Below are 23,196 nucleotides of genomic sequence, written 5' to 3' on the forward strand. Positions count from 1 at the left end.
CACCACAGAAAACTGTTGCGTGTGACTGATTTCCCAGCAAAATTATAGTACTTTATATGCAGTACTTCATCTTAAAAGTCTGAATGTAAATATATTTTTTGAAAATGCAGGGTTTGGCTTTCTCTTTAAAAAAAACCACAATGTATCCCTAGGCTACAGGATATAATTTCAAAATAACATCTATTCCAAGATAACAGTTACCTGAAAAATAAGAACCAGCCCAGTATTATTTTTAAAATATCCTTAAGTAAATACAATTGGAAAGGCACAGTAATAAAATAATTCTAAAATTACTTTTATTCAGCCAGAAAGCAGAATAGAAAGTAATACATACTTTGCCTATCACATAACCACTGTGGTACTCAGGAGGCACTTGGACCTGAAGAAAAGCTTTGTGGTTGGCAACTGCAGCCAGCTCAAATTTGAAATGGAACAGCATGGATAATAAAGAATATGGTAGTATTCAAATTATAAAAAAAAAAGAGACAGACAGACTCAGGACACATGAAGAGAGAAATTATTAGAAAGAGATACAACAGAAGATGAAAACACACATACAGCAAGTTTATATATAATCTTTAAACTCAAAGAAGTTTGCAGGAATTATAGTATAACTACAATACTACAGAGACAAGTTTGCCAGCATATGTTCTTGTTTTATCGCTGACATGCTTTCAGGAAGTCTTATATACAATCACTAGTTAGATTATTACATGAACACTGTAATTAACTACATACAACAACATATATTGTTGGAGGTAAATTAGTGTGTGCCTATTAAAACTTTACCTTTTGCATTTCTAGAACTCCTTAGGGTTAAATATATATCCTTAACTTGCATTAACATTTTCATATTTAATATATACAGAGTATTACAATCAGATTGTTAATTCTAAATCATTAGAAAACCACCAATTTAAGGGAAAATCAGTTTAACTATTTCCCTTCTATTATCTCCATGTTCTATTTTTGTCCTTGTTATTAGCGATTTGTAAGCTTCTAGAGGTTAATACGACTATAAGGAATAGCGGTATGGATTTGTCAAGCCAAACTGACTTAATTTCTATCTTCAACAGAGTAACTAGCCTACTGGATGGAGGAAGCTGTAGACATGCTATATCTTGATTTTAGTAAGGCTTCTGACACAGTCCCAAATGACATTCTCATAAGAGAACTAGCAAAATGCAGTCTAGATGAAATTACTATAAAGTGGGAGCACATCTGTTAGAAAGATCACACTCACAGAGTAGTTATCAATGGTTCAGTGTCAAACCGGAAACGTGTATCTAGTAGGGTCCTGCAGGAGTCAGTCCTGGGTCTGGTACTGTTCAATATTTTCATTAATGACTTGGATAATGGAATAGAGAGTATGCTTATAAAAATGTGTGGATGACACCAAGTTGGAAGGGTTGCAAGCACTTTAGAGGACAGGATTAGAATTCAAAATGACTTTCACAAATTAGAGAATTGGTCTGATATCAACAAAATGAAATTTAATAAAGATAAGTGCAAAGTACTACAGCTTAGGAAGGAAAAAAAATCAAATACACAACTATAAAATGGGAAATAACTGGCTAAGCAGTAGTACTATTGAAAATAAGCTGTTGTTTATATTGGATAACAAACTGAATGTGAGTTAATGTGATGCAGTTGCAAAAAAGGCTAATATCATTCTGGGATGTATTCACCGGTAAGAGCTGGTACAAAACCAACCGTACTGGCAGGGCCACTGATGGGGGAGGGGGGGCGGCAAAGGGGCAGCTTCCCCAGGGCCTGGCAATTTAAAAGCGTCTGGGGTTCCTGGCCATGGCCAGAGCCCCTGGCCCTTTAAATCGCCGCCAGAGCCCCGGAGCTCCCGGCTGCTGCCGCTGCCACAGGGCTCCAGCAATGATTTAAAGGGCCCAGGGCTCCCAGCCTCCGCTACTGCTCCAGCAACCAGAGCCCCAGGCCCTTTAAATTGCCACCAGAGCCTGGCCTCAGCCCTGCCCCTTCTGCCCAAAGCCCTGCCCCTTCCAGGGGCCTAGAGCCGCCCCACAACCTTGCTCAGGACCCCGGTCACCCTGCGTACCAGTAAGTCCCTTAAGTTACTTTCACCCCTGACTGGAAGTGATTGTCCCTGTCTACATGGTGAGGCCTGAATTGGAGAATTGTGTTCAATTCTGGGCACCACACTTCAGGAAAGATGTGGACAAATTGGAAAAAGAGTCCAGAAGAAAGAAACAAAAATTATAGAAGGTTTAGAAAACCTGACCTATGAGGAAAGGATAAAAAAACTGGGCATGTTTAGTTTTGAGAACAGAAGACCGAGAAGGGACCCAATCACAAATATGTTAAAGGCTGTTATAAAGAGGACAATGATCAATTGTTCTCCATGTCCACTAAAGGTAGAACAAGAAATAATGGGTTTAATCTGCAGGAAGAGAGATTTAGATTAGATATTAAGAAAAACTTTCTAATTATAAGGGGAGTTAAACTCTGGCATAGGCTTCCAAAGGAGATTGTGGAATCCCCATCACTGGAGATTTTTAATAACAAGTTGGACAAACACCTGTCAGGGATGGTATAGGCTTATTTAGTCCTGCCTCAGCACAGGGAGCTTGATTTGATGACCTCTCAAGATCCCTTCCAGTCGGGCACATCTATGATTTTGTGATTGCTTTCCAGGGTGAGCTGTACCTAACTCACCACCCCTCACTACCCACATTCAAATAAACCAAATCGTCCCACTATCATAGAATCATAGACATGTACAACTGGAAGGGACCTCAACAAGTCATGTAGTGCAGTCCCCGACACTCAAGGAAGGACTAAGTAATAACTAGACCATTCATGACAGGTGTTTGTCTAACCTGTCTTTAAAACCAATAGTGATGGAGATTCCACAACCTCCTAGGCAATTTGTACCATTGCTTAACCACCCTGACATTTTATTTATATATATCATGAAGGATGGGCAGTCAGGGCCAGAACTATTCTGGAAAGCACCGTCCATCTGCCCTTTGAGTCTAGAAATCTTTAAAAATGGCTTAATCCCACTTCTTCCTATGTCTTGTGTTTTCTAGATCCTGTGCCTTAGTTTTCATTAAATCTAGTAGAAATTTTCTGACTTTTGATTCTTCGTCCCCAAAAAATGACAAATTTGTTACAAATTTTTTTTTGTGAAAAGTCAAGGTTTTGACCAGCTCTGGTTTTCATGTTTTTCTGAAGTTGCACTCCTACAATCCACCAGTTGTGATTTGGAGAAGAGATGTTAGGAAGCCTAATAAAACACACAAGTTTATCCTTTCCCTCTAAGGATAAAATACATTATCCCCATACACACTCTCTACAAGTCCAAGAATATATCCTCAAGCCAGCTCCCAAACCTTCATTGCTTCATGGTAACAGAGAGATGAAGATGAGACTGTTCCACAAGGCTGGAAATTTGTGATTTATTTTATAAATAACGACTGACAGAAACAGCAGAGCTACACCATCTCTGAGTGAAATAAGCAGCTGACTGCCTTTAAGGCTACAATCAGGTCCACACAAAAAGAACCACCTAATGGAAGGGACATAGAGAATTTTGACCTTTAGTTACACGCTAGGGCAATTCTGTCTTGGGAACTGAGCTCCGAATTGTAGATTGCATGCTTTAAACATCTCAGTGGGGCAGTAAATTAGCAGCACAGAATTTTAATTGCTTGCTTTGGGCAAAGTCAAATAGAACAGACTCTTATCCAAATCTCAAAATATTTCATTACTGATGTTGGAAACTACATCCCCCAGTTTTCCCACCCTTACACTTTTCAAATCAGTTATTAAATCTATGTTGCAATCTTATATCACAGCCTTACAGAGCTGCTCTGTGGTTTTCACGTTTCAGCTATGGACCCAGACCAAGTCCCAAATGAACTGCTGGACTGTTTGCAATGTAGCATTCTCCGTTTACGTTCAACTTTCTCTCTACTCCCTCTTTCCCTGAAGTGGAATTAGTATAATGATTTACATTTTCCTTAAAGGGAAAACATTAATCATTTTTCTAGGTTTACTTATTTATTTAGAATGAAGAAACAATCACTGCAAAGGAAACATTTGACATCTAGTTTACATATTTATGTGTTTCAACTACTGTTCTACACTGTGATTTTCTTTGCCCTTTTTATGGGATTTGAGATTTCCAGAATAAAGGGCAACACTAAAATATTAAGTCCTTAAGGGCAAGGATTCTGCACAGTGGCTCTGCACCTAGTGTACACCACTCAGGGGACTGCTTTTGCACTGCCAGGAAAAAGGGATGATGTAGCTAGGGACAGTTTCAGTTGCTCTCTTCCCCCAACAAAGCATAAGGGATCGCAGGCATCACTACTGCCTTAAGACTGCAGTAGCAGCTCTGCGGATTCTCCATGGCTCAGGGCAGGGATGGGAAGTAGTCTATCCCCTACTTATCTCTACTGCCGGACAGAAAGCACAGCCAATTTGTGTTGGGATTTCCCCAATGGAGAACAATTAAACCAGAAAACAAAAACAAAAACAAAAAACAAACACCACAGCATCAGCATTAATTCTAATGTAAATATTTGCCATTTAAACCTAAAGGGTTAATTAGCAGTTCACTTCATCTGATTTACATTTACACTGACACTGTAATTATCCAAGAAGTGAAGTGACCCTCCTTATCCAAAAGCTTCAAATGAAGCATTGGTAGAATATTGTAACAGTGACAAAACACAGTCTTGTCTACAGCATGCAGTTACTTCTGGAAGGGGAAAAAAACAGACTCTTGTTTATGCACAGAGACCGTAATTTCAGCTTAGTTATAAAACTTTGATCTATTAGTGTAATTAGTTTGTTATTTAACAACATTGCCACAGTAATCTCAGATAAAACTGATCAGAGATAACAAATTAAGGATATAAATTTAAATATAATCTATCATCAAATTTCAACCAAGCCATATTCCCTGCCCCCGCCCCCAAAAAAGTAGTCAAGAATACATGCTTTGAACTTAAAACTACTAACTATATCTGATGGCATTTTACCAAAAAAAAAAAAAAAAAATGCCAGTAAACACTTTAGTAAAAGGTGTCAGGAGTTACTACAGGCTGGATGGTGCTTTTGTGATCAGTCCTAAATGAAGGGGCAGCACATAACTGCTTCATCCCAAGAGCAACCCCTAGAAGAAACTGTGACTCAATCACATTTCCTCTGCTCCTCTCTTGCTTTTGGTAGGGATGCAGAGAGTGTAGCTCTGGAAGAAGTCAGTTTATTTCTCCTCCTAGCGCCTAGCCAGCTACTTAGACCAGCTAGAGGGTAGGTGGGGTTCAGAAGCAAGGTTCCACCACCCATACCCCTTACTCTTGTTTGCAGGGAGCATATTCAGAGATAGTGGTGGGCATACTCCATACCACATCTGGAGCTAAAATGGGCCTTACCAGGCAGGCCAAGCAAATGGGTTGAGGGCCTTACATCCCTTACTCATGTTTACTTAGTCTAATCTAGCCATATATTGGTCTACACAGCAGCCTTTTTATCTACACAGTGTGTTAAAGTTACCAAATTTAACCTGTAACTCCAATTAAAGTTTTAAAACTGCTTGTTTTCAAACAACAAAATAACAAGTTCATGTCTTTATTCTTGCTCTGTAGATGCAAAATAGAATACAAGTTTTAGGTGTATGTGCAAATGGAAACAAAAAGTGATAAAGCAAGGTTTCAGCTTTGTACAAATTAAGTCAGTTCTCAACTTTAGAAAGTACAGTATTAAATTGGGAATGGCCACTTTTAATGATCTGAAATATAATAAGCTATGTAACTGCTGAAGGAGCTAAATCATCCTTTAATATGAGTGTGTGTATATATATATATATATATATATATATATATATATATATATATATAATGCAATAGAAATAAAACATCCAAAAATATGTTTTATACTGGACTGGTTTCCTGGTCTGTTTAGTTTTAGTTGATATTAAGAAAATGTAATACTAATAACTTTGTTTTGAGAACCAAGCTTTTGCACCCACAAGTCTTTTGTCAGAACCATGAATCTCTCTCTGTGTTTCCTGGAATTTAAAATGCACCCTAGCGTGCACCCCCCACAAAACTTCTTAAATGTGCAGTCTTGGTTGTCCATCTACAATATATAATAATAGTTAAAATCTCTCTCAAGATTTTTCACCAGACCTCAGGGTCATGTAGTCAAATAAAATCTATTTTGTACATCTTCCCAACAGTCACAAAGACAAACTAATTTCTGAAAATGTCACCAACAACATGCTTTGGAGAGGAAGTCAGCATGATTTACAGTAATTTACCCTGCATCTAAACAAAGTAGCCTTCTTGATTACATTATAGCAACTACTGCATGACTTGGCAAACCCACTTATGCAATATTGAGGAGTATTTTCATGTTAGTCACTTCAAATTAAATCATTTGTGGCATCTTCACATTATGTTAAAAAAAATCAGGATTTAATACTTACTGTGTTTTTCTGAGATACCATGTCCTGGAAAACAAAGATCAAGGAAAAGTTTAGGAACATTTGTCTGGATTATTATTTTCAATAAAAATAATTTGCATAGCCCTATCAGTGTGCATGTTGCTTTACAGACTGAGTAAGTCATATTTCCTGCCTCAGTAAAGGTACAAACTAAGGGTATGTTGACACTACCCGCCGGATCGGCGGGCAGCGATCGATCCAGCAGGTATCGATTTATCGCTTCTAGTCTAGATGCAATAAATCGACCCCCGAGCACTCTCCCATCAACTCCTGTACTCCACCGCCGGGAGAGACGCAGGCAGAGTCGACGGGGGAGTGGCAGCTGTCGACTAAGAAGATACCACAACCACAGTAAGTCAATCTAAGTACGTCGACTAAGTTGCGTAACTTAGATCGACCCGCCCCCAGTGTAGACCAGGCCTAAGATACACAAGAAATAGCATATCATTTCAAATGAGGGAGGAGGAGAACCAAGGAAGGCTCTCTAAAGGAAGTTGTTTTCAAGGAGAGACCGTAAGGAAAGGAAAAGCATGCTCAATGGACAAGTGGAAGGAGAATACAAGATGGCTTGAGAGTGTAGAAAAAAAGATGAAAGAAGGACTGGGAAAGGTTCTGAGTCTGAGTTAGGAGGAGAAGAGGACAATGAGACAGAATTTGATTTGAAAAGAGACAAAAATAATGAAGAACCTCATGTTCGGTGCTCAACACGGTTAGAATGTTATGACAATAAGCAGAATTTAGCAATGGCTTTTTGCACAGCAGTGGAGTGGGAAAAAGTGAAAAGCAGAGCAGGTGAAGAGGAGGTTATAATAATCAAGACAGGAGAAGACCAAGGCATGGAAGTAAAAGGCATCATACAAGGCATTGATAAGACATGATCTGGAGTATTGTATACAATTCTGGTCACCATAAGAAGCCATAATGGGTCAGTCCAATGGTCCATCTAAGGCCATGATCCTGTCTTCTGACAGTGGCCAATGCCAAATGCTTCAGAGAGAATGAGGAGAACAGGGCAATTATTAAGAGAACCATCCCCTGTCATCCAGTCTCAGCTTCTGGCAGTTAGAGACTTCGGACCCCCAGAGCATGGGGTTGCATCCCTGATCATCTTGGCTAACAGCCATTGATGGACCTGCCCTCCATGAACTTATCTGAGGGCAGGTCTACACTACAAACTTGCATCAGTGCAGCTGCACTGCTGCAGTGCTGCTGGTGAAGACACTCTAAGCCAATGGGAGAGAGCTTTCACGCTGGCTTAATAACTCCATCTCCACAAGAGGCGGTAGCTATGTTGGCTCTGTCTACATCAGGGATTAAAGTTGGTAGAACTACATTGCTCGGGATATGGATTTTCACACCTGTGAGTAACGTAGTTATCCTGAAGTATGTATGTAGTGCAGACCTGGCCTATGTCTTTTTTGAACCCAGTTATATTTTTGTCCTTCACAACATTCCCTAGCAATGAGACAGGTTGACAGTGTTGTGTGAAGCAATACATCCTTTTCTTTGTTTTAAACCTGCTGCCTATTAATTTAATTAGGTTTCTGTGTTATGTGAAGGAGTAAACACTTCCTTATTTACTGTCTCCTCACCAGTCATGATTTTATAGACCTCTATCATATCCCCTCCTTAGTCATCTCTTTTCCAAGCTGACGAGTCCCAGTCTTATTGATCTCTCCTCCTATGGCAGCCGTTCCATACCTCTAATCATTTTGGTTGCCCTACTCTGTATCTTTTCTAATATAACTTATTTGAGATGGAGTGACCAGAACTGCATGCAGTATTCAAGATGTGGGCATGCCATGGATTTATGATATTTTCTGTCTTATTATCTATCCTTTTCCTAATGATTCCTAACATTGTTAGCTTTTTGACTGCCTCTGCACATAGAATGGATGATTTCAGAGAACTCTCCACAATGACTCCAAGATCTCTTTCTTGTGTGGTAATAGCTACTTTAGTCCCATCATTTTATTTGTATAGTTGGGATTAATTTTTCCAATGTGCATTACTTTGCATTTATCAACACTTAATTTCATCTGCCATTTTGTTGCCCAGTCATCCAGTTTTGTGAGATCCCTTTGTAACTCTTTTCAGTCTACTTTGGACTTAACTATCTTGAGTAGTTTTGTATCATCTGCAAATTTTGCCACCTCACTGTTTACCCCTTTTTCCAGATCATTTAGGAATATGTTGAACAGCACTAGTCCCAGTACAGACCCCTGGGGGACACTGCTATTTATCTCTCCATTCTGAAAACTGACCTCTTCCTACCTCTTGTTTCCTGTCTTTTAATCAGTTACAGATTCATGAGAGAACCTTCCCTTTTATCCCTTACTTTGCTTAAGAGCCTTTGGTGAGAGACCTTGTTAAAGGCTTTCTGAAAATCCCAGAACACTATATTCACTAGATCACCTTTGTCCACGTTTGTTGATCCCCTCAAAGAATTCTAACAGATTGGTGAGACATGATTTCCCTTTACAAAAGCCATGCTGACTCTTCCTCAACAAAGTGTATTCATTTGTGTCCGGTAATGTTCTTTATAGTAGTTTCAAGAAATTTTCCTGGTACTGAAGTTAGGCATACTAGCCTGTAATTTCCAGGATTGCCTCTGGAGTCTTTTTAAAAAATTGGAGTCACATTAGCTAGCCTCCAGTCATCTGTTACAGAAGCTGATTTACATACCACAATTCAAGAAAGTTGAGTTTAAACTAGAACAGGTGCAGAGAAAAGCTATTAGGAAGATCAGGAGAATGGAGGGCCTATCTTATCACAGGACACTGGAAGAGCTTGGTTTGTTTAGTCTCTCAAAAAAAAAAAGGTTGAGAGGGGGTTATGAATGCTCTCTGTAGATACAGAAGTATCTATAGGGGGGTAAATATCAGGGAGAACAAAGAGCCATTTAAGATAAAAAGGACAATGTTGGAACAAGAATAGATATAAACTGGCCATGAAAAAATTCAGGCTGGAAATTAGCAGACGGTTTCTAACCATGCGATGGGTAAGGTTCTGGGACAGTCTCCCAATAGGAGTTGTCAGGGCAAACAACTTAATTAGTTTTCAGAGAGAGCTGGGCAAATTCATGAGTGCAATTGTAAAATGGAGGTTGCTTGTGATGGTGGGGGGCAGGGCTCAACAGCGCTGGGGCTCACTGTAGTTTGTGTCTTATGTTTCTAATGTCCATGCTTCAGGGTTTCAGCCAACCACTGGTAAGGGTCAGGAAGGGATTTCCCTTCCCCACTCCAATGTATTCTGGGAGATTTTTTTAAATCTCCTTCCTCTGAATCATGAGGGATGGCGAAGGCTGGAGATGGGACACTGGGGACGGAGGGCCAGGGCTCTGATATGGCATCGAGCATTCTCTTTCTCAGATGCTTGGCTGGCTGGTTGTTCTTGCTGGCATGCTCAGGGCCTAACTGATCACCATATGTGGATTCAGAAGGAATTTCCCCGATCAGATTTGCAGTGATATTGGGTTTTTTTCCTCATTGTTCTGCAGCACATGGATGCACGTCACTGGCCAGGATTATCTGAATCGCTCTCAAGTAATCGTTTCCCTGCCATTACCACAGCCTTGAGCACAAGTGCAACTTGGACCCTCCAATTCTCTGCCTGTGGCAAATATTAGTCCAGTCTTCTTTCGATCTCATTTACTTTGGTCTCATTTCCATTGTTGGGTTTAATGTGTGCATGCTGGGTGGGGTTGGTGGCCCATGACATACAGAAAGTCAGAGTAGATGGTCTAGTCGTCTCTTCTGGTCTTAAACTCTATGACTCTGCGACAAAGGTTTTAGCAGTGGGGACAGCAAAGAGACTACAGGATGTGAAGGTCGGAATATGAAGGTAGGGATAATCTGCTGCACAGAAGAGGATGTCTGCCTCTATTCTGCTAAAACGGACAGACGTACCCGTGAGTTATGATTTGTGTCCAGGGCAGTCTGCCCATGGCTAGCCAGAGTGCTTACAGTGTAATAACATTTATTGCCCTAATACAGGGGTAGGCAACTTATGGCACAGGTGCTGAAGGCGGCATGCAAGCTGACTTTCAGTGGCACTCACACTGCCCAGGTCCTGGCCACCAGTCTGGGGGGGCTCTGCATTTTAATTTAATTTTAAATGAAGCTTCTTAAAATTTTAAAAGCCTTTTTTACTTTACATACAACAATAGTTTAGTTATATATTATAGACTTATAGAAAGAGACCGTCTAAAAGTGTTAAAATGTATTACTGGCATGCAAAACCTTAAATTAGAGTGAATAAATAAAGACTGCACACTGCTTCTGAAAGGCTGCCGATCCTGCCCTAATATAAAATTAAATGACAAGCTTATAAAAAGCTTTTGTGATGACATATTTCTTATCTTCACCCCACAGCAACAGCAGATGAATTTTTGAGTGTGTGTGCGCATACAGTTTCACCCACTCAGGCTCTAGAAACTACAAAGCAAACCTATAGTAATGGAGATGAGTACGCTGACTAATAATAAAAGTATGTTCAAATATGGGCCTAAATCAAATGAAATGTGTCATTATTAAACAAAAATCCTAAAATCTTTTTACAGCATACTTACAATAGTCAAGAGAAAGAAACAAACCTTACTTGTGACTGAGCTAATGAAAATCAGAACTACACACTTGTTTCCATGTCTAGCAGTTTGAAGAAAAACAATTACCATATTATAGGCCTATAAACATGCCTGCATGTCATTTTAGAAACACAAATACTCCCATTTTGTTAAGTAGTCAACGCACAGGGGTAAAGCTTCCAAGATGCACAAGTGTTTGCAGGATGAGATTCTACACTTGCAACATCTGTATTAAAATGGATTTTGAAGTGAAGACCTTACCTTAAGTGACAGCGCAGTGTCAGCATCGGTATCATGGTAGAGTATAACATTATTGGCCATGTCAAAGCTTTCACGCACTCCAAGGTGGTAGAAGAGTGATGGCTGTCTGGAAACATCACTCATATCCACTACTGCAACATCTGTAACAAGGGGTGGGGGGGAAAACAGCTAAAAACAAAACCAAAACTCATTTCCAAGCTGATTCTTATTTTACAGAATTTAAAATTTAAAAAAAATGGAATTAAATTTGGGCAACAGACAAAATCCATACATTCAATATGGCATTTTGGTCTATTTAAAAATAAGTTTTCCCATCAGTCTGGGAAGAGACAGACACATACCGCGCAGTAAATAAAGTAACAAATGGCTAAAATGTTATCATCATCAGTTACTACTATTGCCAGAAAGGAGAATGCTGTATCTGAGGGAAAACAAGTCCGATTTGCCTACCCCTATTCCATTATAGCAAGAGATCTCAAGGGCCCGCTTTGGCAAACCACACCAGCCAGCCACCAGGTCAGTAGCCAATTCATACTAATGCACAAGTGACCCAAATCATGTACCAAGACACTGAGGCACCTCCTGAGACCAACCCCTTTCATCATTCCTTAGTTGTTCACTTCCTTCAAAAAATCATGGGGGCTGTAGGAGAGGAATCCTCTGTCCCCACAACCCAAACCAGACTGGGTGCCTCTCAGCCACATCTTGGTGTACTTTCCCACCAATTCCACTGGTCCTCTCAAAGCTTCCACAGAGTTCCCAGTTTGCTGAAGAATTCAATATCAGAATGTCACAGGCTATATGTCTGTACTGCAGCTGGGAGGCATAATTCCCAACTCAGGTAGACGAACACACACTAGCTGTGCTTGAGCTAGTCAGCTAAAACTAGCTGTGTGACTGCAGTGGCATGGGTGGCAGCTCAGGCTGGCCATCAGAGTATAATCCCATCTGAGATCTTAGGTATGCACTCCAGGTGGCTCGCCTGAACTGCTGTCCATCCCACTGTGGCCATGCTGCTATTTTTAGCACACAGCTCGAGCACACCTAGCATGTGTACATCTACCCGAGCTGGGAATTACACCTCCCGGCTGCAGTACAGACATACCTATAGAAACCAATAGGACTAGATGTAGAGTACACCGTGCTTTAAATACACATTAAAATCTACATTTTTTTCCTTATAATAATTCAGCACCACATTTAAGAAATGTAAGTGGTATATAACGAAGGGAAATTTAGAGAATTTGATTATGGATCTGCATACTAACATTCAGAAAAACAAGTCTAAAAACTCGAGACGTGGGTTTTGTGCCCGTGTAAATTGTTTTTGTGGAAACATAATGCTGTGAAATCAAAATCACTTTCTTGATGAGAGAATTTAGACAATGTGTGCAAGTAGGACATAGATACTGCATTTAGCAATATGCATTGTTGATGAACCATAATATAATTTATTGAAACAAAGTTGTATTTTTCAAATTCATAATGCATCACCAAGCAAATAACTGAAATTTATTTTCTTTGCCTGCATGTTAGATGGTGATGTATGAAGCAGCAGAACATAATTTAATCCATTAAACTGATAATTTGAAAATAAAAGCAGAGGCAAACACCTGCCTTTCAGGCAGACATTATTCATCCCTGTATATTCATTATGACTATTTTCAATAGGCAGAGAAGTTTTTTTTGTTCAGTGTGAAAAGAAATTTTCACAATATTTTTAAACATCATTTAAAAGAGCTTCTTTCTCCCAGCTCCAAAAACAGGGTTGCTTTTCCAAAGAGATTTCTAGCGAGTAAACTGAACACATAATTATATATGTTAAATGTAATCAATTAAGCCATGTTAAAAACAATAACTAGGGCCCTACCAAATTCACAGTAATGAAAAACACATCACGGACTGTGAAATCTGGTCTTTTATATACTTTTAGCCTATACTATATAGATTTCATGGGGAGACCAGCATTTCTCAAACTGGGGGTCCTGACCCAAAAGGGAGTCGCAGGGAGGTCACAAGGTTGGTCACACTATTGCTGCCCTTACTTCTATGCTGATTTCAGAGCTGGGCGGCACACCATACCATGCTACCCTTACTTCTGTGCTGCTGCTGATAGCGGCTCTGCCTTCACTCTCCAGTGTGAGAGTGCTGAAGGCAGTGCTGCCACCAGCAGCAGCACAGAAGTAAATAACAGTATCATAACAACACCTCTACAATAACCTTGCAGACCACCACCCCCAACTCCTTTTTGGGTCAGTATCCTTACAATTACACCACCATGAAATTTCATATTTAAATAGCTGAAATCATGAAATTTACCATTTTTAAAGTCCTAGAACCGTGAAATTGACCAAAATGGACTGTGAATTTGGTAGGGCCCTAATAATAACACAAGCTAGCTTAACAAAAGAGTAAAGAGATTCAGAGTTGGGTTCTACTATGCACAAGTATTCCTGGTTCTCTCCAATTGGGTGCTTTAAACATAGAGCACCAATACCACAGAATACCACAGAAAGTTAAAGGGCCTGATTCTCATCTCACTTAGACTGGTGAAAATCAGGAGTTATTTCACTGATAGCTATGGACTCAATCAGCACAGCTTAGGCATGGGATCCTTAACTGTCCATTTGGGCAGGTTTAAGGTCCTTTTCTGCCACTCTAGTAGTATAATGGGACATTAGGTTCTGATCAAAAGTTGAACTGGTGTAGAACTGGTGCAAGATCAGAATCATATGCAAATATTTTCTGCGTTATTTCTGCATTTCCTGGTTGTCATTTCATTTGAAATTCTTCTTCATCCTGCCAACTGAAAACATTACCCCATCTTTTTCATTTGGTTTTAAAGGTGCATACTAGAGTAGAAGTATAGCTGAGCATCCTGATGGTACGGCACTGAGCATGAATCTCGCATTACTTCAATTCCTTTGCTCTTTTAGTGTTTGCACTGGTGTGAAAAAATACACTTGGGAACCTTAACTCTAAGTTAATGACTTTTTTGTGTAGGAGAAGAGAGAATAAAGGAGAATTACTAAGGAGAACAAAATTAACAGGACAGTGACAGCAGCATCAGAAGAAAAGGCAGAAAGGAGAACAGGATTTCCCCACCCCACTCCTTTTTAAAATAATTGTTTTTAGTGTTGGTCCCTTGACTTCAGATGATCTCATGGCAGCCATGACAGAGAAATACAAAGAGCCCCTGGAACTGAATGGGCACAATATAGAAGAAGAGTGGGAGCCAAGGAGGAAACTGAAAGCAGAGTTACTAATGGTGAAACAGAAAGAAACTTCAGGACTGGCTTCTTGACATGGTTAGGATCCAGACTAGAACAGCTAGGAGACATCCCATTCCCTGGAGCACTCTAAGCATCCTCTCCAAGGGTACACTGAGGGACTGGGAATGGAAAGGAAAGCTTTATTTATGCACTAGCTGTGTTAATTCAGGACAGAAGTGTGGCTTTTGAGTCTAGTGGGTCACAGAACTAGTAGTAAAAGGTTGGGGGCAAAACATGGCAGCAACAAATACCCAACATGATGTGGTTAAATCTCAGTTCTCTTCCTTTGTTGAGGAAGGAGGGAAGCCCAGAGGCTCTTGCCAAGTGACTGGTGTTGCTGCTACTGATACCAATGAGTGTCAATGGTCACCTATACTGGCTTTTAATGAATTTTGTTATCCCATTACTGACAAGGGCACAGTCATCTTTTTGCTGCATGTAGCTTTGTGGGTGGCTCACTAAACTTTGCTGATGGTTACCCCAGCACCTCCAAAAGTACACTCACCCCAACTGCCACATCCCACCCTACAGTAATGCTAAAATTCATAACCCTGCAGATCTCCTTAGAGTGACAAAGGACCTTGCACTTGAATTGAAGATCTAGCATTGTTGCAAAAAAGCAAGGATTACCTTACTTACAGCTGTCCTGAGATCCAGAGGGACATCTCACAGTTCTAGTGACATGATGATATACAAGTAGAGATCAAATGCATCTGCAGTTCTTATCTGGCTCATATCCTCCATGGCAGAACAGTTTGTCCACCAAATGTGCTACCATGGTCTCTCTGTTCAAACTTAGGTTCAGCCTCCTGTATCATAGGCGTGTGCTTCAAGACCTGGAGCAAGAGTTCCCACCGTCACACACTACGCTGTGGGCGGTGCAACCTAGTGATCGGAGCAGAGTCAGAGGGCAGAACAAGAGGCATGGTCAGAAGACAAGACAGTGGTCAGAGCCAGGAGTTAGAATCGTGGGGGCAGTCAGAGGCAGGCAGGTACTCTGGCTGGAGCAGAGCAGGCAAAGGTCAAAACAAGGGCCAGACAGGAAGCAGGTTTGGCAGAGCTGTGGGCATGGAATGCACTGAGCAGTCACAGTGCTGCTGCTGCTACAGGTCGTAAGCTGTTGGCTTTTCTGCGTCACTTAGTGAAGGTTTACTTGGCTCACCCAAGCTCATTGGATTGCTAGACGACCAAGCCCAGAGGCAGCTGAGTTCCTGACACTGGTAAATTAATGGTGACATTGTCAGGGTCTATTAAAGAGGGCGGACTGTATCTTAGAGACCCTCTCATACAAAAAAACCCACAAAGGCACCTCATAAAGGTTATCTAATAACTGTTAATAATAAAGTTCTCAAAGATTCAAGTACTGCCTGACCTATGTTTCCTTAACGAACTTGATACAGAGGATATAAAATTGCACATTTACAGTTCCGCTGAAAGATTTTCAAAACATACTACAAAAAGATATACACAGTGTATTCACTGTGTGGGGAGGGGAGGGTCACTTAATTAAAATGACAGCAGACACACCAAAATGTTCTATTTTAGAAGCAATGCTACTCAGATGGCGTTTGTTTCTCGAGCAGCAGCAATCACCTTCATTACGTTCAAAGAATCCACCCCGACACATCCGTGCTTTCTCATTTCTTCTGAAGTATAAAAGATATTTTTAGCTGCCCCGTTATATTATGGTTAGAGAGGAAATAGTTTTCTTTCTGAAAATGATTTCTGTGACTAGAAAATTTCAGAGTGGATTTCAGCTCTTTCTTAAAAGGAGAGTGGAAATACATTTTAAAACTTTTCTTCATTGTGACAACTATTGTATGTACACATATAGTTTATATTGCATTAAGGTAATTCATCACTATTAATAAATTGTACAATACTTTAGCTCTAATTAGGTCTTTGTGTTATTATAGAGCATTGTATGTACAGTTTGTTATATTACAGTTCCATACCAGCACATCTTAGAGACTGGATAGGCCAGAGATAAAGAACTGGGACAACTGAAACAAGAAGGAGAACATTGCCTTTGATGAAGAAAAGAATTTGAAGTTACTGTATGACGCTGCATGGAATACATTAATATACAAGTTTAAATGATGGAGTTTAATTCTCCACCCTAAACACATCCTACAGCAACATATAATTTCATGAAATTATAAGTGACCTGAGTGGGAACTGGCTTACCCTATAAATCTTTATGTGACTGTGTTATGATTCATGGCACTATTAGTGGAATCTAAAATAAAATCAAGAGCTTTCACATCAAGTTTCTATATTTCTAAGAAAGAGGAAAGTAGTAAAGGAAGAGAAATTGCCACTGCAAAATAGCCCACAGATGTGCAGCATTTACCCTACCAGCCAAATGCGCCTATGCTAGTCTGAAAACAAGCAGGGTAGTCACGCTGGTACCATAGGACCTTCAATAATTCTCCCACTTGAGGACAAGACATAATTGAGTAGGTCTATGGTGTGCAAGACTTTGGATGGAGCTGTGGATTCAACTATTCTGCACTCTGGGGAATTTTCATTTACTTCAGGGATAAAAATTTATTATTTGCAATTTGGATCCATGTCCTCCATAGCTAGTGCAAATGAATGACGGGGCATTAAGTCCATTGGAGGAAACTGTCAAATCTCTTTTCAGAACAGGAAGAGGTGATGTATCTCTTACAGAAGCAACTGTTAACATCTATTCTCAATAAACCACTGTTTGATGCTGATAATCTCACTAATTTTTTGACCTATTATGGCCTCTCTTTTTAGCAAAAAGTATTGAAATTCCCTTAATGAAACAAGTCTGGCAATACCTGAAATGCAGAGACTACATCCTGGCTTCAACAATTCCAAAAGGACAACCTGCCAACTGGACATTGCCAGAGCACAATGCTCCAGCCATGCCAGCTCCTGGTTCCTGCCTTCCCATTACCTTGAGTTTTGGGAGAGATGTAGCACAGGTGACAATTACAAGTAATGATAATAACTGCAGCTAAGGCACTAGTTTTCTGTATAGTTGTTATCCCCATGCATAACTAGTACTTATAATTATATACCTTAAATCTGATTCTGACCACCAACAGTAGTGCCAATTCTCATGATTGTGTTGCAAATCTCACAATATTTGGTGCTTTTCTTAAATCCCCGGCTCTTGGAGTCATGTTATTTCATGAGAATCTCAGCTTTTTTTTTTTTTAAGTAAGATTCTACTCCCCATGGTTGTAGAAAAATAAGATTGAAAATGTGACCTGAGTATATGCTAAATGACAGGATGGATAAACATCAATTTAAAAGAAAAATCAGATTTTTTAAAAACTTAAATTAAACACAGGTTTGTTGGGTTTTTTTAAATAAACCTATTTCAAAAAATTTTGAAATTGACAATCTACATTAAGACCTAAGTTTAACAATCTAGTATCAGAGGGGTAGCCGTGTTAGTCTGGATCTGTAAAAAGCGAAAGAGTCCTGTGGCACCTATAGACCAACAGACGTATCGGAGCATAAGCTTTTGTGGGTGATGAAGTGAGTATTCATCCATGAAAGCTTATGGTCCAATACATCTGTTTGTCTGTAAGGTGCCACAGGACTCTTTGTCGCTCTTAACAATGTAGTACATCATTTAAATTAAATACAAAAATAACATCAAGTGGTGCCAGGGCTGATTCCAGGCAAAAAAAAAAAAAAAAAAGGTGCGGCAATGCAATTGTGCCACTCCACTCTTCGGCGGCAATTCAGCAGCAGGTTCTTCATTCCGACAGGGACTGAGGGACCTGCCGCCGCCGAAGACCCGGACGTGCCGCCCAGTAGCAACCGGAATGCCGCCCCAAGCACCTGCTTCCTTAGCTGGTGCCTGGAGCCGGCCCTGAGTGGTGCATATTTGCTGCGAAGGGTTAAAAAAGTCAGACCATGCAGCGCCCCAGGCTTGGCAGGGGCTGCAGCCGGAGCTGTGCACCCCTTGCGGTTTCCCAGGGCTATGTGCCCCTTCTTCCCCCACCCCAGCCCCTGCTGTGGCTGGGGCTTGGTGGGGGCTGCAATCGGGGCCGCACACCTCTGTCCCGCAGCTAGGCCAGCTCTGGAGTGGAAGCTGTGTGCCCCTCATGGCTGTTCCCCTTACTGCAGCCACTGAAGTCAGGGCTGTGCCCCACCCCCCCATGGCATCAGGACATGGCCTGTCAATCTCCCCAATCTCCCCATCCCCCCATGGGACTCCATTCCTTGCCCCTACCCTGCCCTGCCCCCCAGTTATTTTTAGTAAAGTCATGGACAGGTCACGGACTCTGTGAATTTTTGTTTATTGCCCGTGACCTGTTCATAACTTTATTAAAAATAACCATGATAAAATCTTAGCCTTAGATATGATGTAACCTCCTGGTTAGCAAAAATAATTACTACATTTAATGTAAAGGCTATATTTAGTTGCAAATCAACATGTTTTAATGGTTACCAAGCAATGAAAATCAACCTGGCTTTAGGAAAATAACTGAAAAATACAAACACAAAACACATTTAAAAATCTATTATTTAAATCAAGGTTTCCTACTTGCTGATTTTAATCATGATTAAAATCAATCCACCCTGCTAAGGGATCAAAAGCCTAAAAGCCAAATAATAACCTAAAATGTATTTTTTTTAATCAAGATTTTTAGGCCAATGTGGTGATTGTTTGGGGCCTGATTCCTGATTTTTGAATGCTTTAGTTTAGCAATACCATACTACGTAACTGATCATTTCACTGAGTTACTCCTAACCTGTCAAATTAGAATCAAATCACATACAATGAGTCAAATACAACAAACAAGGCAATCATATTTTGTTTTGTGATATACGTCTTCCGTATGAATTTTAGTCATGTGGTGTAGCAAAAGCATGCAGCGTTGGCCTACCTTGAGGCCAATGGACTAATTGTTTAGGACTTGATCATAGTCTCAATAAGTTAAAAAAAGAAGGTTACTACATGTTTGTATAAAATATTAAAATGAATTAATTTGTAAAATAATCTACACAGTACTTCAAAACAGTTTGAGGGTGAGCTGTTCTCACAAATTGCAATCAAAACAATCAAATATTTGGCTGGAAAAGCAATGCTCTCTCACCAACCCCAGTGATGGAAAATGGAGTTTGATCTTCAGTTCCAGTCTCTCACTTCCCAGGTCATCAAGGGTACGTCTACACTGCAACTGGGAGTGAGCCTCCCAACCTGGGTACACAGATTCATGCTAGCACGACTTGAACTAGCATGTTAAAAATAGCTGTGTGGATACTGAGGCTCTGGTGGGGACACTGGCTAACAACCAAAGCTCAAGTCTACCTGACCGCCTAGGCTTGAGTTGGATGGTTCAGCCTAATGTCTCTGTCTTTTTTAGTCCGGGGTCTGAAGTCCCAACAGATCTGGCACTTGTCCTTCACATGAGTTTCCCCCAGGCACTTCAAACAGCTGGAATGCAGGTCACTCACAGGCAAGGGTTTGCCACAGGAGGCATAAGATTTGAAGCCCCGGAACTGAGGCATGTCCAGCCCCTGGGGTGGAGGAGTCCCTCGACAACAGAAACTATCTATTTATACTAATCATGCACACTAATACTAATTACAGAAGCTATATACACTAAACTATGGTAAGGAAGAACAAAGAGTTAGAATTCAAAAACCACTGGGATGAAAACCTTGCCAAGGCAAGAAGGAACTCAGAGCATGTGTGCCCAGCAGTGCCCCTTATACCGGCACATGAGTGTGCACCTCCAGAGGACGCTAGAGCTGGGCCATTGAATATCACTAAGGGAAAAATCTCCGGCAACGGTGCATGCACATCTAACATGGAATGGATATGAGCAAAGAAGAACTTGCCTCTTTAGAAAAGCCTTTCCATCACAAGAACAACACTCACATCACTTGACACGCCTTCTAACTATAAGCCCCTACCAAAACAAACAAACAAAAAAGGAAATTAATGAAATATTTTAAACATGACAGCCATGCCCCAATGAGAGTTTTGTTTTGATCACAAGAACGTGTGTGACATTTCTCCCATGAATTCCACTAGAGACTTCAGTGTTGCTATTTGATGTTATGTGGAAAGCTTTCAGTTATTAAAAAGATAGGTGGCAGTATAAAATGCTTTAATAAATTTCTGTGTAACTAATCTAAGTAATCTTTTCACTTACCTATTTTCCACTTTTGTTTTAAAATTTCTTTTAAAAAAGAGAGTAAATCCTAAAGTTATCTATATAGCAATTAAAAAAACTAATATGCTACTACATTTTTAAGTTAATAATTTTTTTCTAGTGCTTTAAATTAAGAGAAAATTTTAGAATATTATAAATTATTTTCCTGGAAAATATATTCTGACGACACTGGTCATACTTGCACTACATCAAACCTACTATAACACTAAAAGTTACATTCAACCAGTCCAAGATATTATAAAATAAGCATTTTGAACAAATAGAAAAATTATGATAGTTACAATGAAAAGATTCATAAGTCCTCAAAAAGTAGTACAATGGAATGAGTTAATAAGGTAGTCTCCTTTAATGGAGACAATAATAAAAGATAGTATTATAAAGAGTTGTAACATTATTCCCCTAAATGGATTACCCATACATTTCTGTAAATACATAGAACATACCAGTCAGTTCCAGTTAACATCAGTATGTGTTGAGGGAAAGATGCTAGATGTTCTTCTGTTCCTCCCACCACATTACTCTTTCCTTTCCACATCTTTCAGAGACAACTATGAGCTCAAGCCAAGATCAGAGATGGAGGGCTTGTCTAGACTTACAGCACTGCAATGGCGCAGCTGCACCACTGTAGCTCTTACTGAAGACACTGCCTATGCCGACAGGAGAACTCCTCCCATCGGTGTAGGTAATCCACCTCTCTGAGAGGTGGCAGCTATGTTGACAGGAGAAGCCCTTCCATCAACATAATGCTGTCTACAGTGGGAGGTTAGGTCAGTATAACTACATTAAGTTGCTCACACAACTTAAGTTATACTGATGTAAATTCCTAGTGTAGATCAAGCCTGACTTTAGTTTGTGGAGTGCATGTGTCTATATTTAAAAAAGTCAACTACTTTCCCACCAACCTATCATTATCTGGCCCTAAGAAATACAATTTTCATAACGGAATCTGTCAAACACTTTAACTGGGAGCTGCACTTCAGTCTTTCATGATAGCATGGCTCAGAAGCACCACTACAAGGCCTTCCTCTATCCTGTAGCTGAGAACATCTTGTCACTAGACACAAATCTAGGAGTTGTTAGCACCCATTCATTTCAATGCGAGCAGGATCAAGCCTGTAAATTCACGAATGGCCACATTTTGTACCAGTGATTAAATGAAATTTGTACAAGTGATGAAATGTAGCCTCAAGGAAAGCATATTACAGTAATTCAGTCTGTAATCATCAAAAGACATGCATAACTATAGTGTAGTCAATAAGGGAGCTCTTACATGGTAAATAATGCACGTCCCTGGTGGAGCTAATCAGACATGTAGCCTAAAAAGTACTTTACTTTAATTCAGCTAGGGATCATGAGAAATAAAGAAAATTACTTTATTGATTTTACATTGCAGACTTTTAATCGGAAGTGGCACCATTCATCAGTTCAGTTGTTATCTGTAAACATTTTGCAATGGAGTATGCTCCTGGGATGCTTTATGGTGTCATTGCCTTCAGTGCCTGGCTAGCCTGATTGATTGGCTTCAGAATTACTAAGCACCCACAAATCTCTCTTAAGTCAACAGAAGCTATTGTAGCTCAACACCTTTGAAAAATCAAGCCACTTTTTTAGGTGCCTAATAAAATAATACACAAGCAAAACAATAGACTGACAAAATTGACAGGTCTTTTCCTTCTCTAATTTCTATAACTCTGTGAATATATAGTGTACACTATACAAATAAATAAATACACTGAACTCCAGCACAGGGCTACAGTTAGACCCAAATAGTATAACTACTAAATATATACCAGCAGCATGGTGTTGAGTTACAACTGTGCCCAAACACAGCTACAATCCATCTTCTAGTACACAGAACACATATTAAAAATAGAACTACTGCATATTTGTCACACTCTTCTTTCATTTATTATGTCTCACAGGAAAAATTGGACAGACTTTATTTTTCAGCTTCAATGACTAAAAGACTGCATGGCACATTTAAGAACTAACATACAAAGTCGAATATTTTGAGACCAACATCATTATTTTGCTTCAAAAATTATTACCCAAGAAATTATATTTAATTCTAACTAAAGAGATGACAAAATAGGTTATGAGCACTGCCAACCCCTAGTGTTTAAAAAAAAACATGATTTTTTAAACATTAAATGTTGGATTCTTTTTATTTGCTTTGGTTTACGAGTCATTAGGATGGGTTTGCTTCAGGTTTTAAAGCTCTTCTATACCACTATTGAAGCTAGAAACTGTTTATTTTTTTAAAATAAAGGTTGAGATTCTCCTGAAATCTCTTGATTCCAGGAGCTGGGGTTTTAAGAAAAAACATCAAATTTACCATTAAATGAAGATATATTTCTGCCCACTCACTCAAAAAATTTTTTTTTACAAAAAAACCCCAAACAGTTCAGATGTTTC

The 23,196-nt window shown here is 39.8% G+C and overlaps 1 protein-coding gene across 1 annotated transcript in view; it reads right to left on the reverse strand.

The window, feature by feature from the left end:
* MAP3K15 (mitogen-activated protein kinase kinase kinase 15) overlaps window positions 1-23,196 on the reverse strand; it is a 160,210-nt gene that overhangs the window by 99,319 nt on the left and 37,695 nt on the right. The window contains 2 exon segments of the mRNA XM_039529058.1: window positions 6,470-6,493; window positions 11,334-11,473. Coding sequence (XP_039384992.1) covers window positions 6,470-6,493; window positions 11,334-11,456 — 147 coding nt within the window. The 5' untranslated portion in view covers window positions 11,457-11,473.

Source organism: Mauremys reevesii, linkage group 1, assembly GCF_016161935.1.
Source record: "Mauremys reevesii isolate NIE-2019 linkage group 1, ASM1616193v1, whole genome shotgun sequence".
Lineage (NCBI taxonomy): Eukaryota > Metazoa > Chordata > Testudines > Geoemydidae > Mauremys > Mauremys reevesii.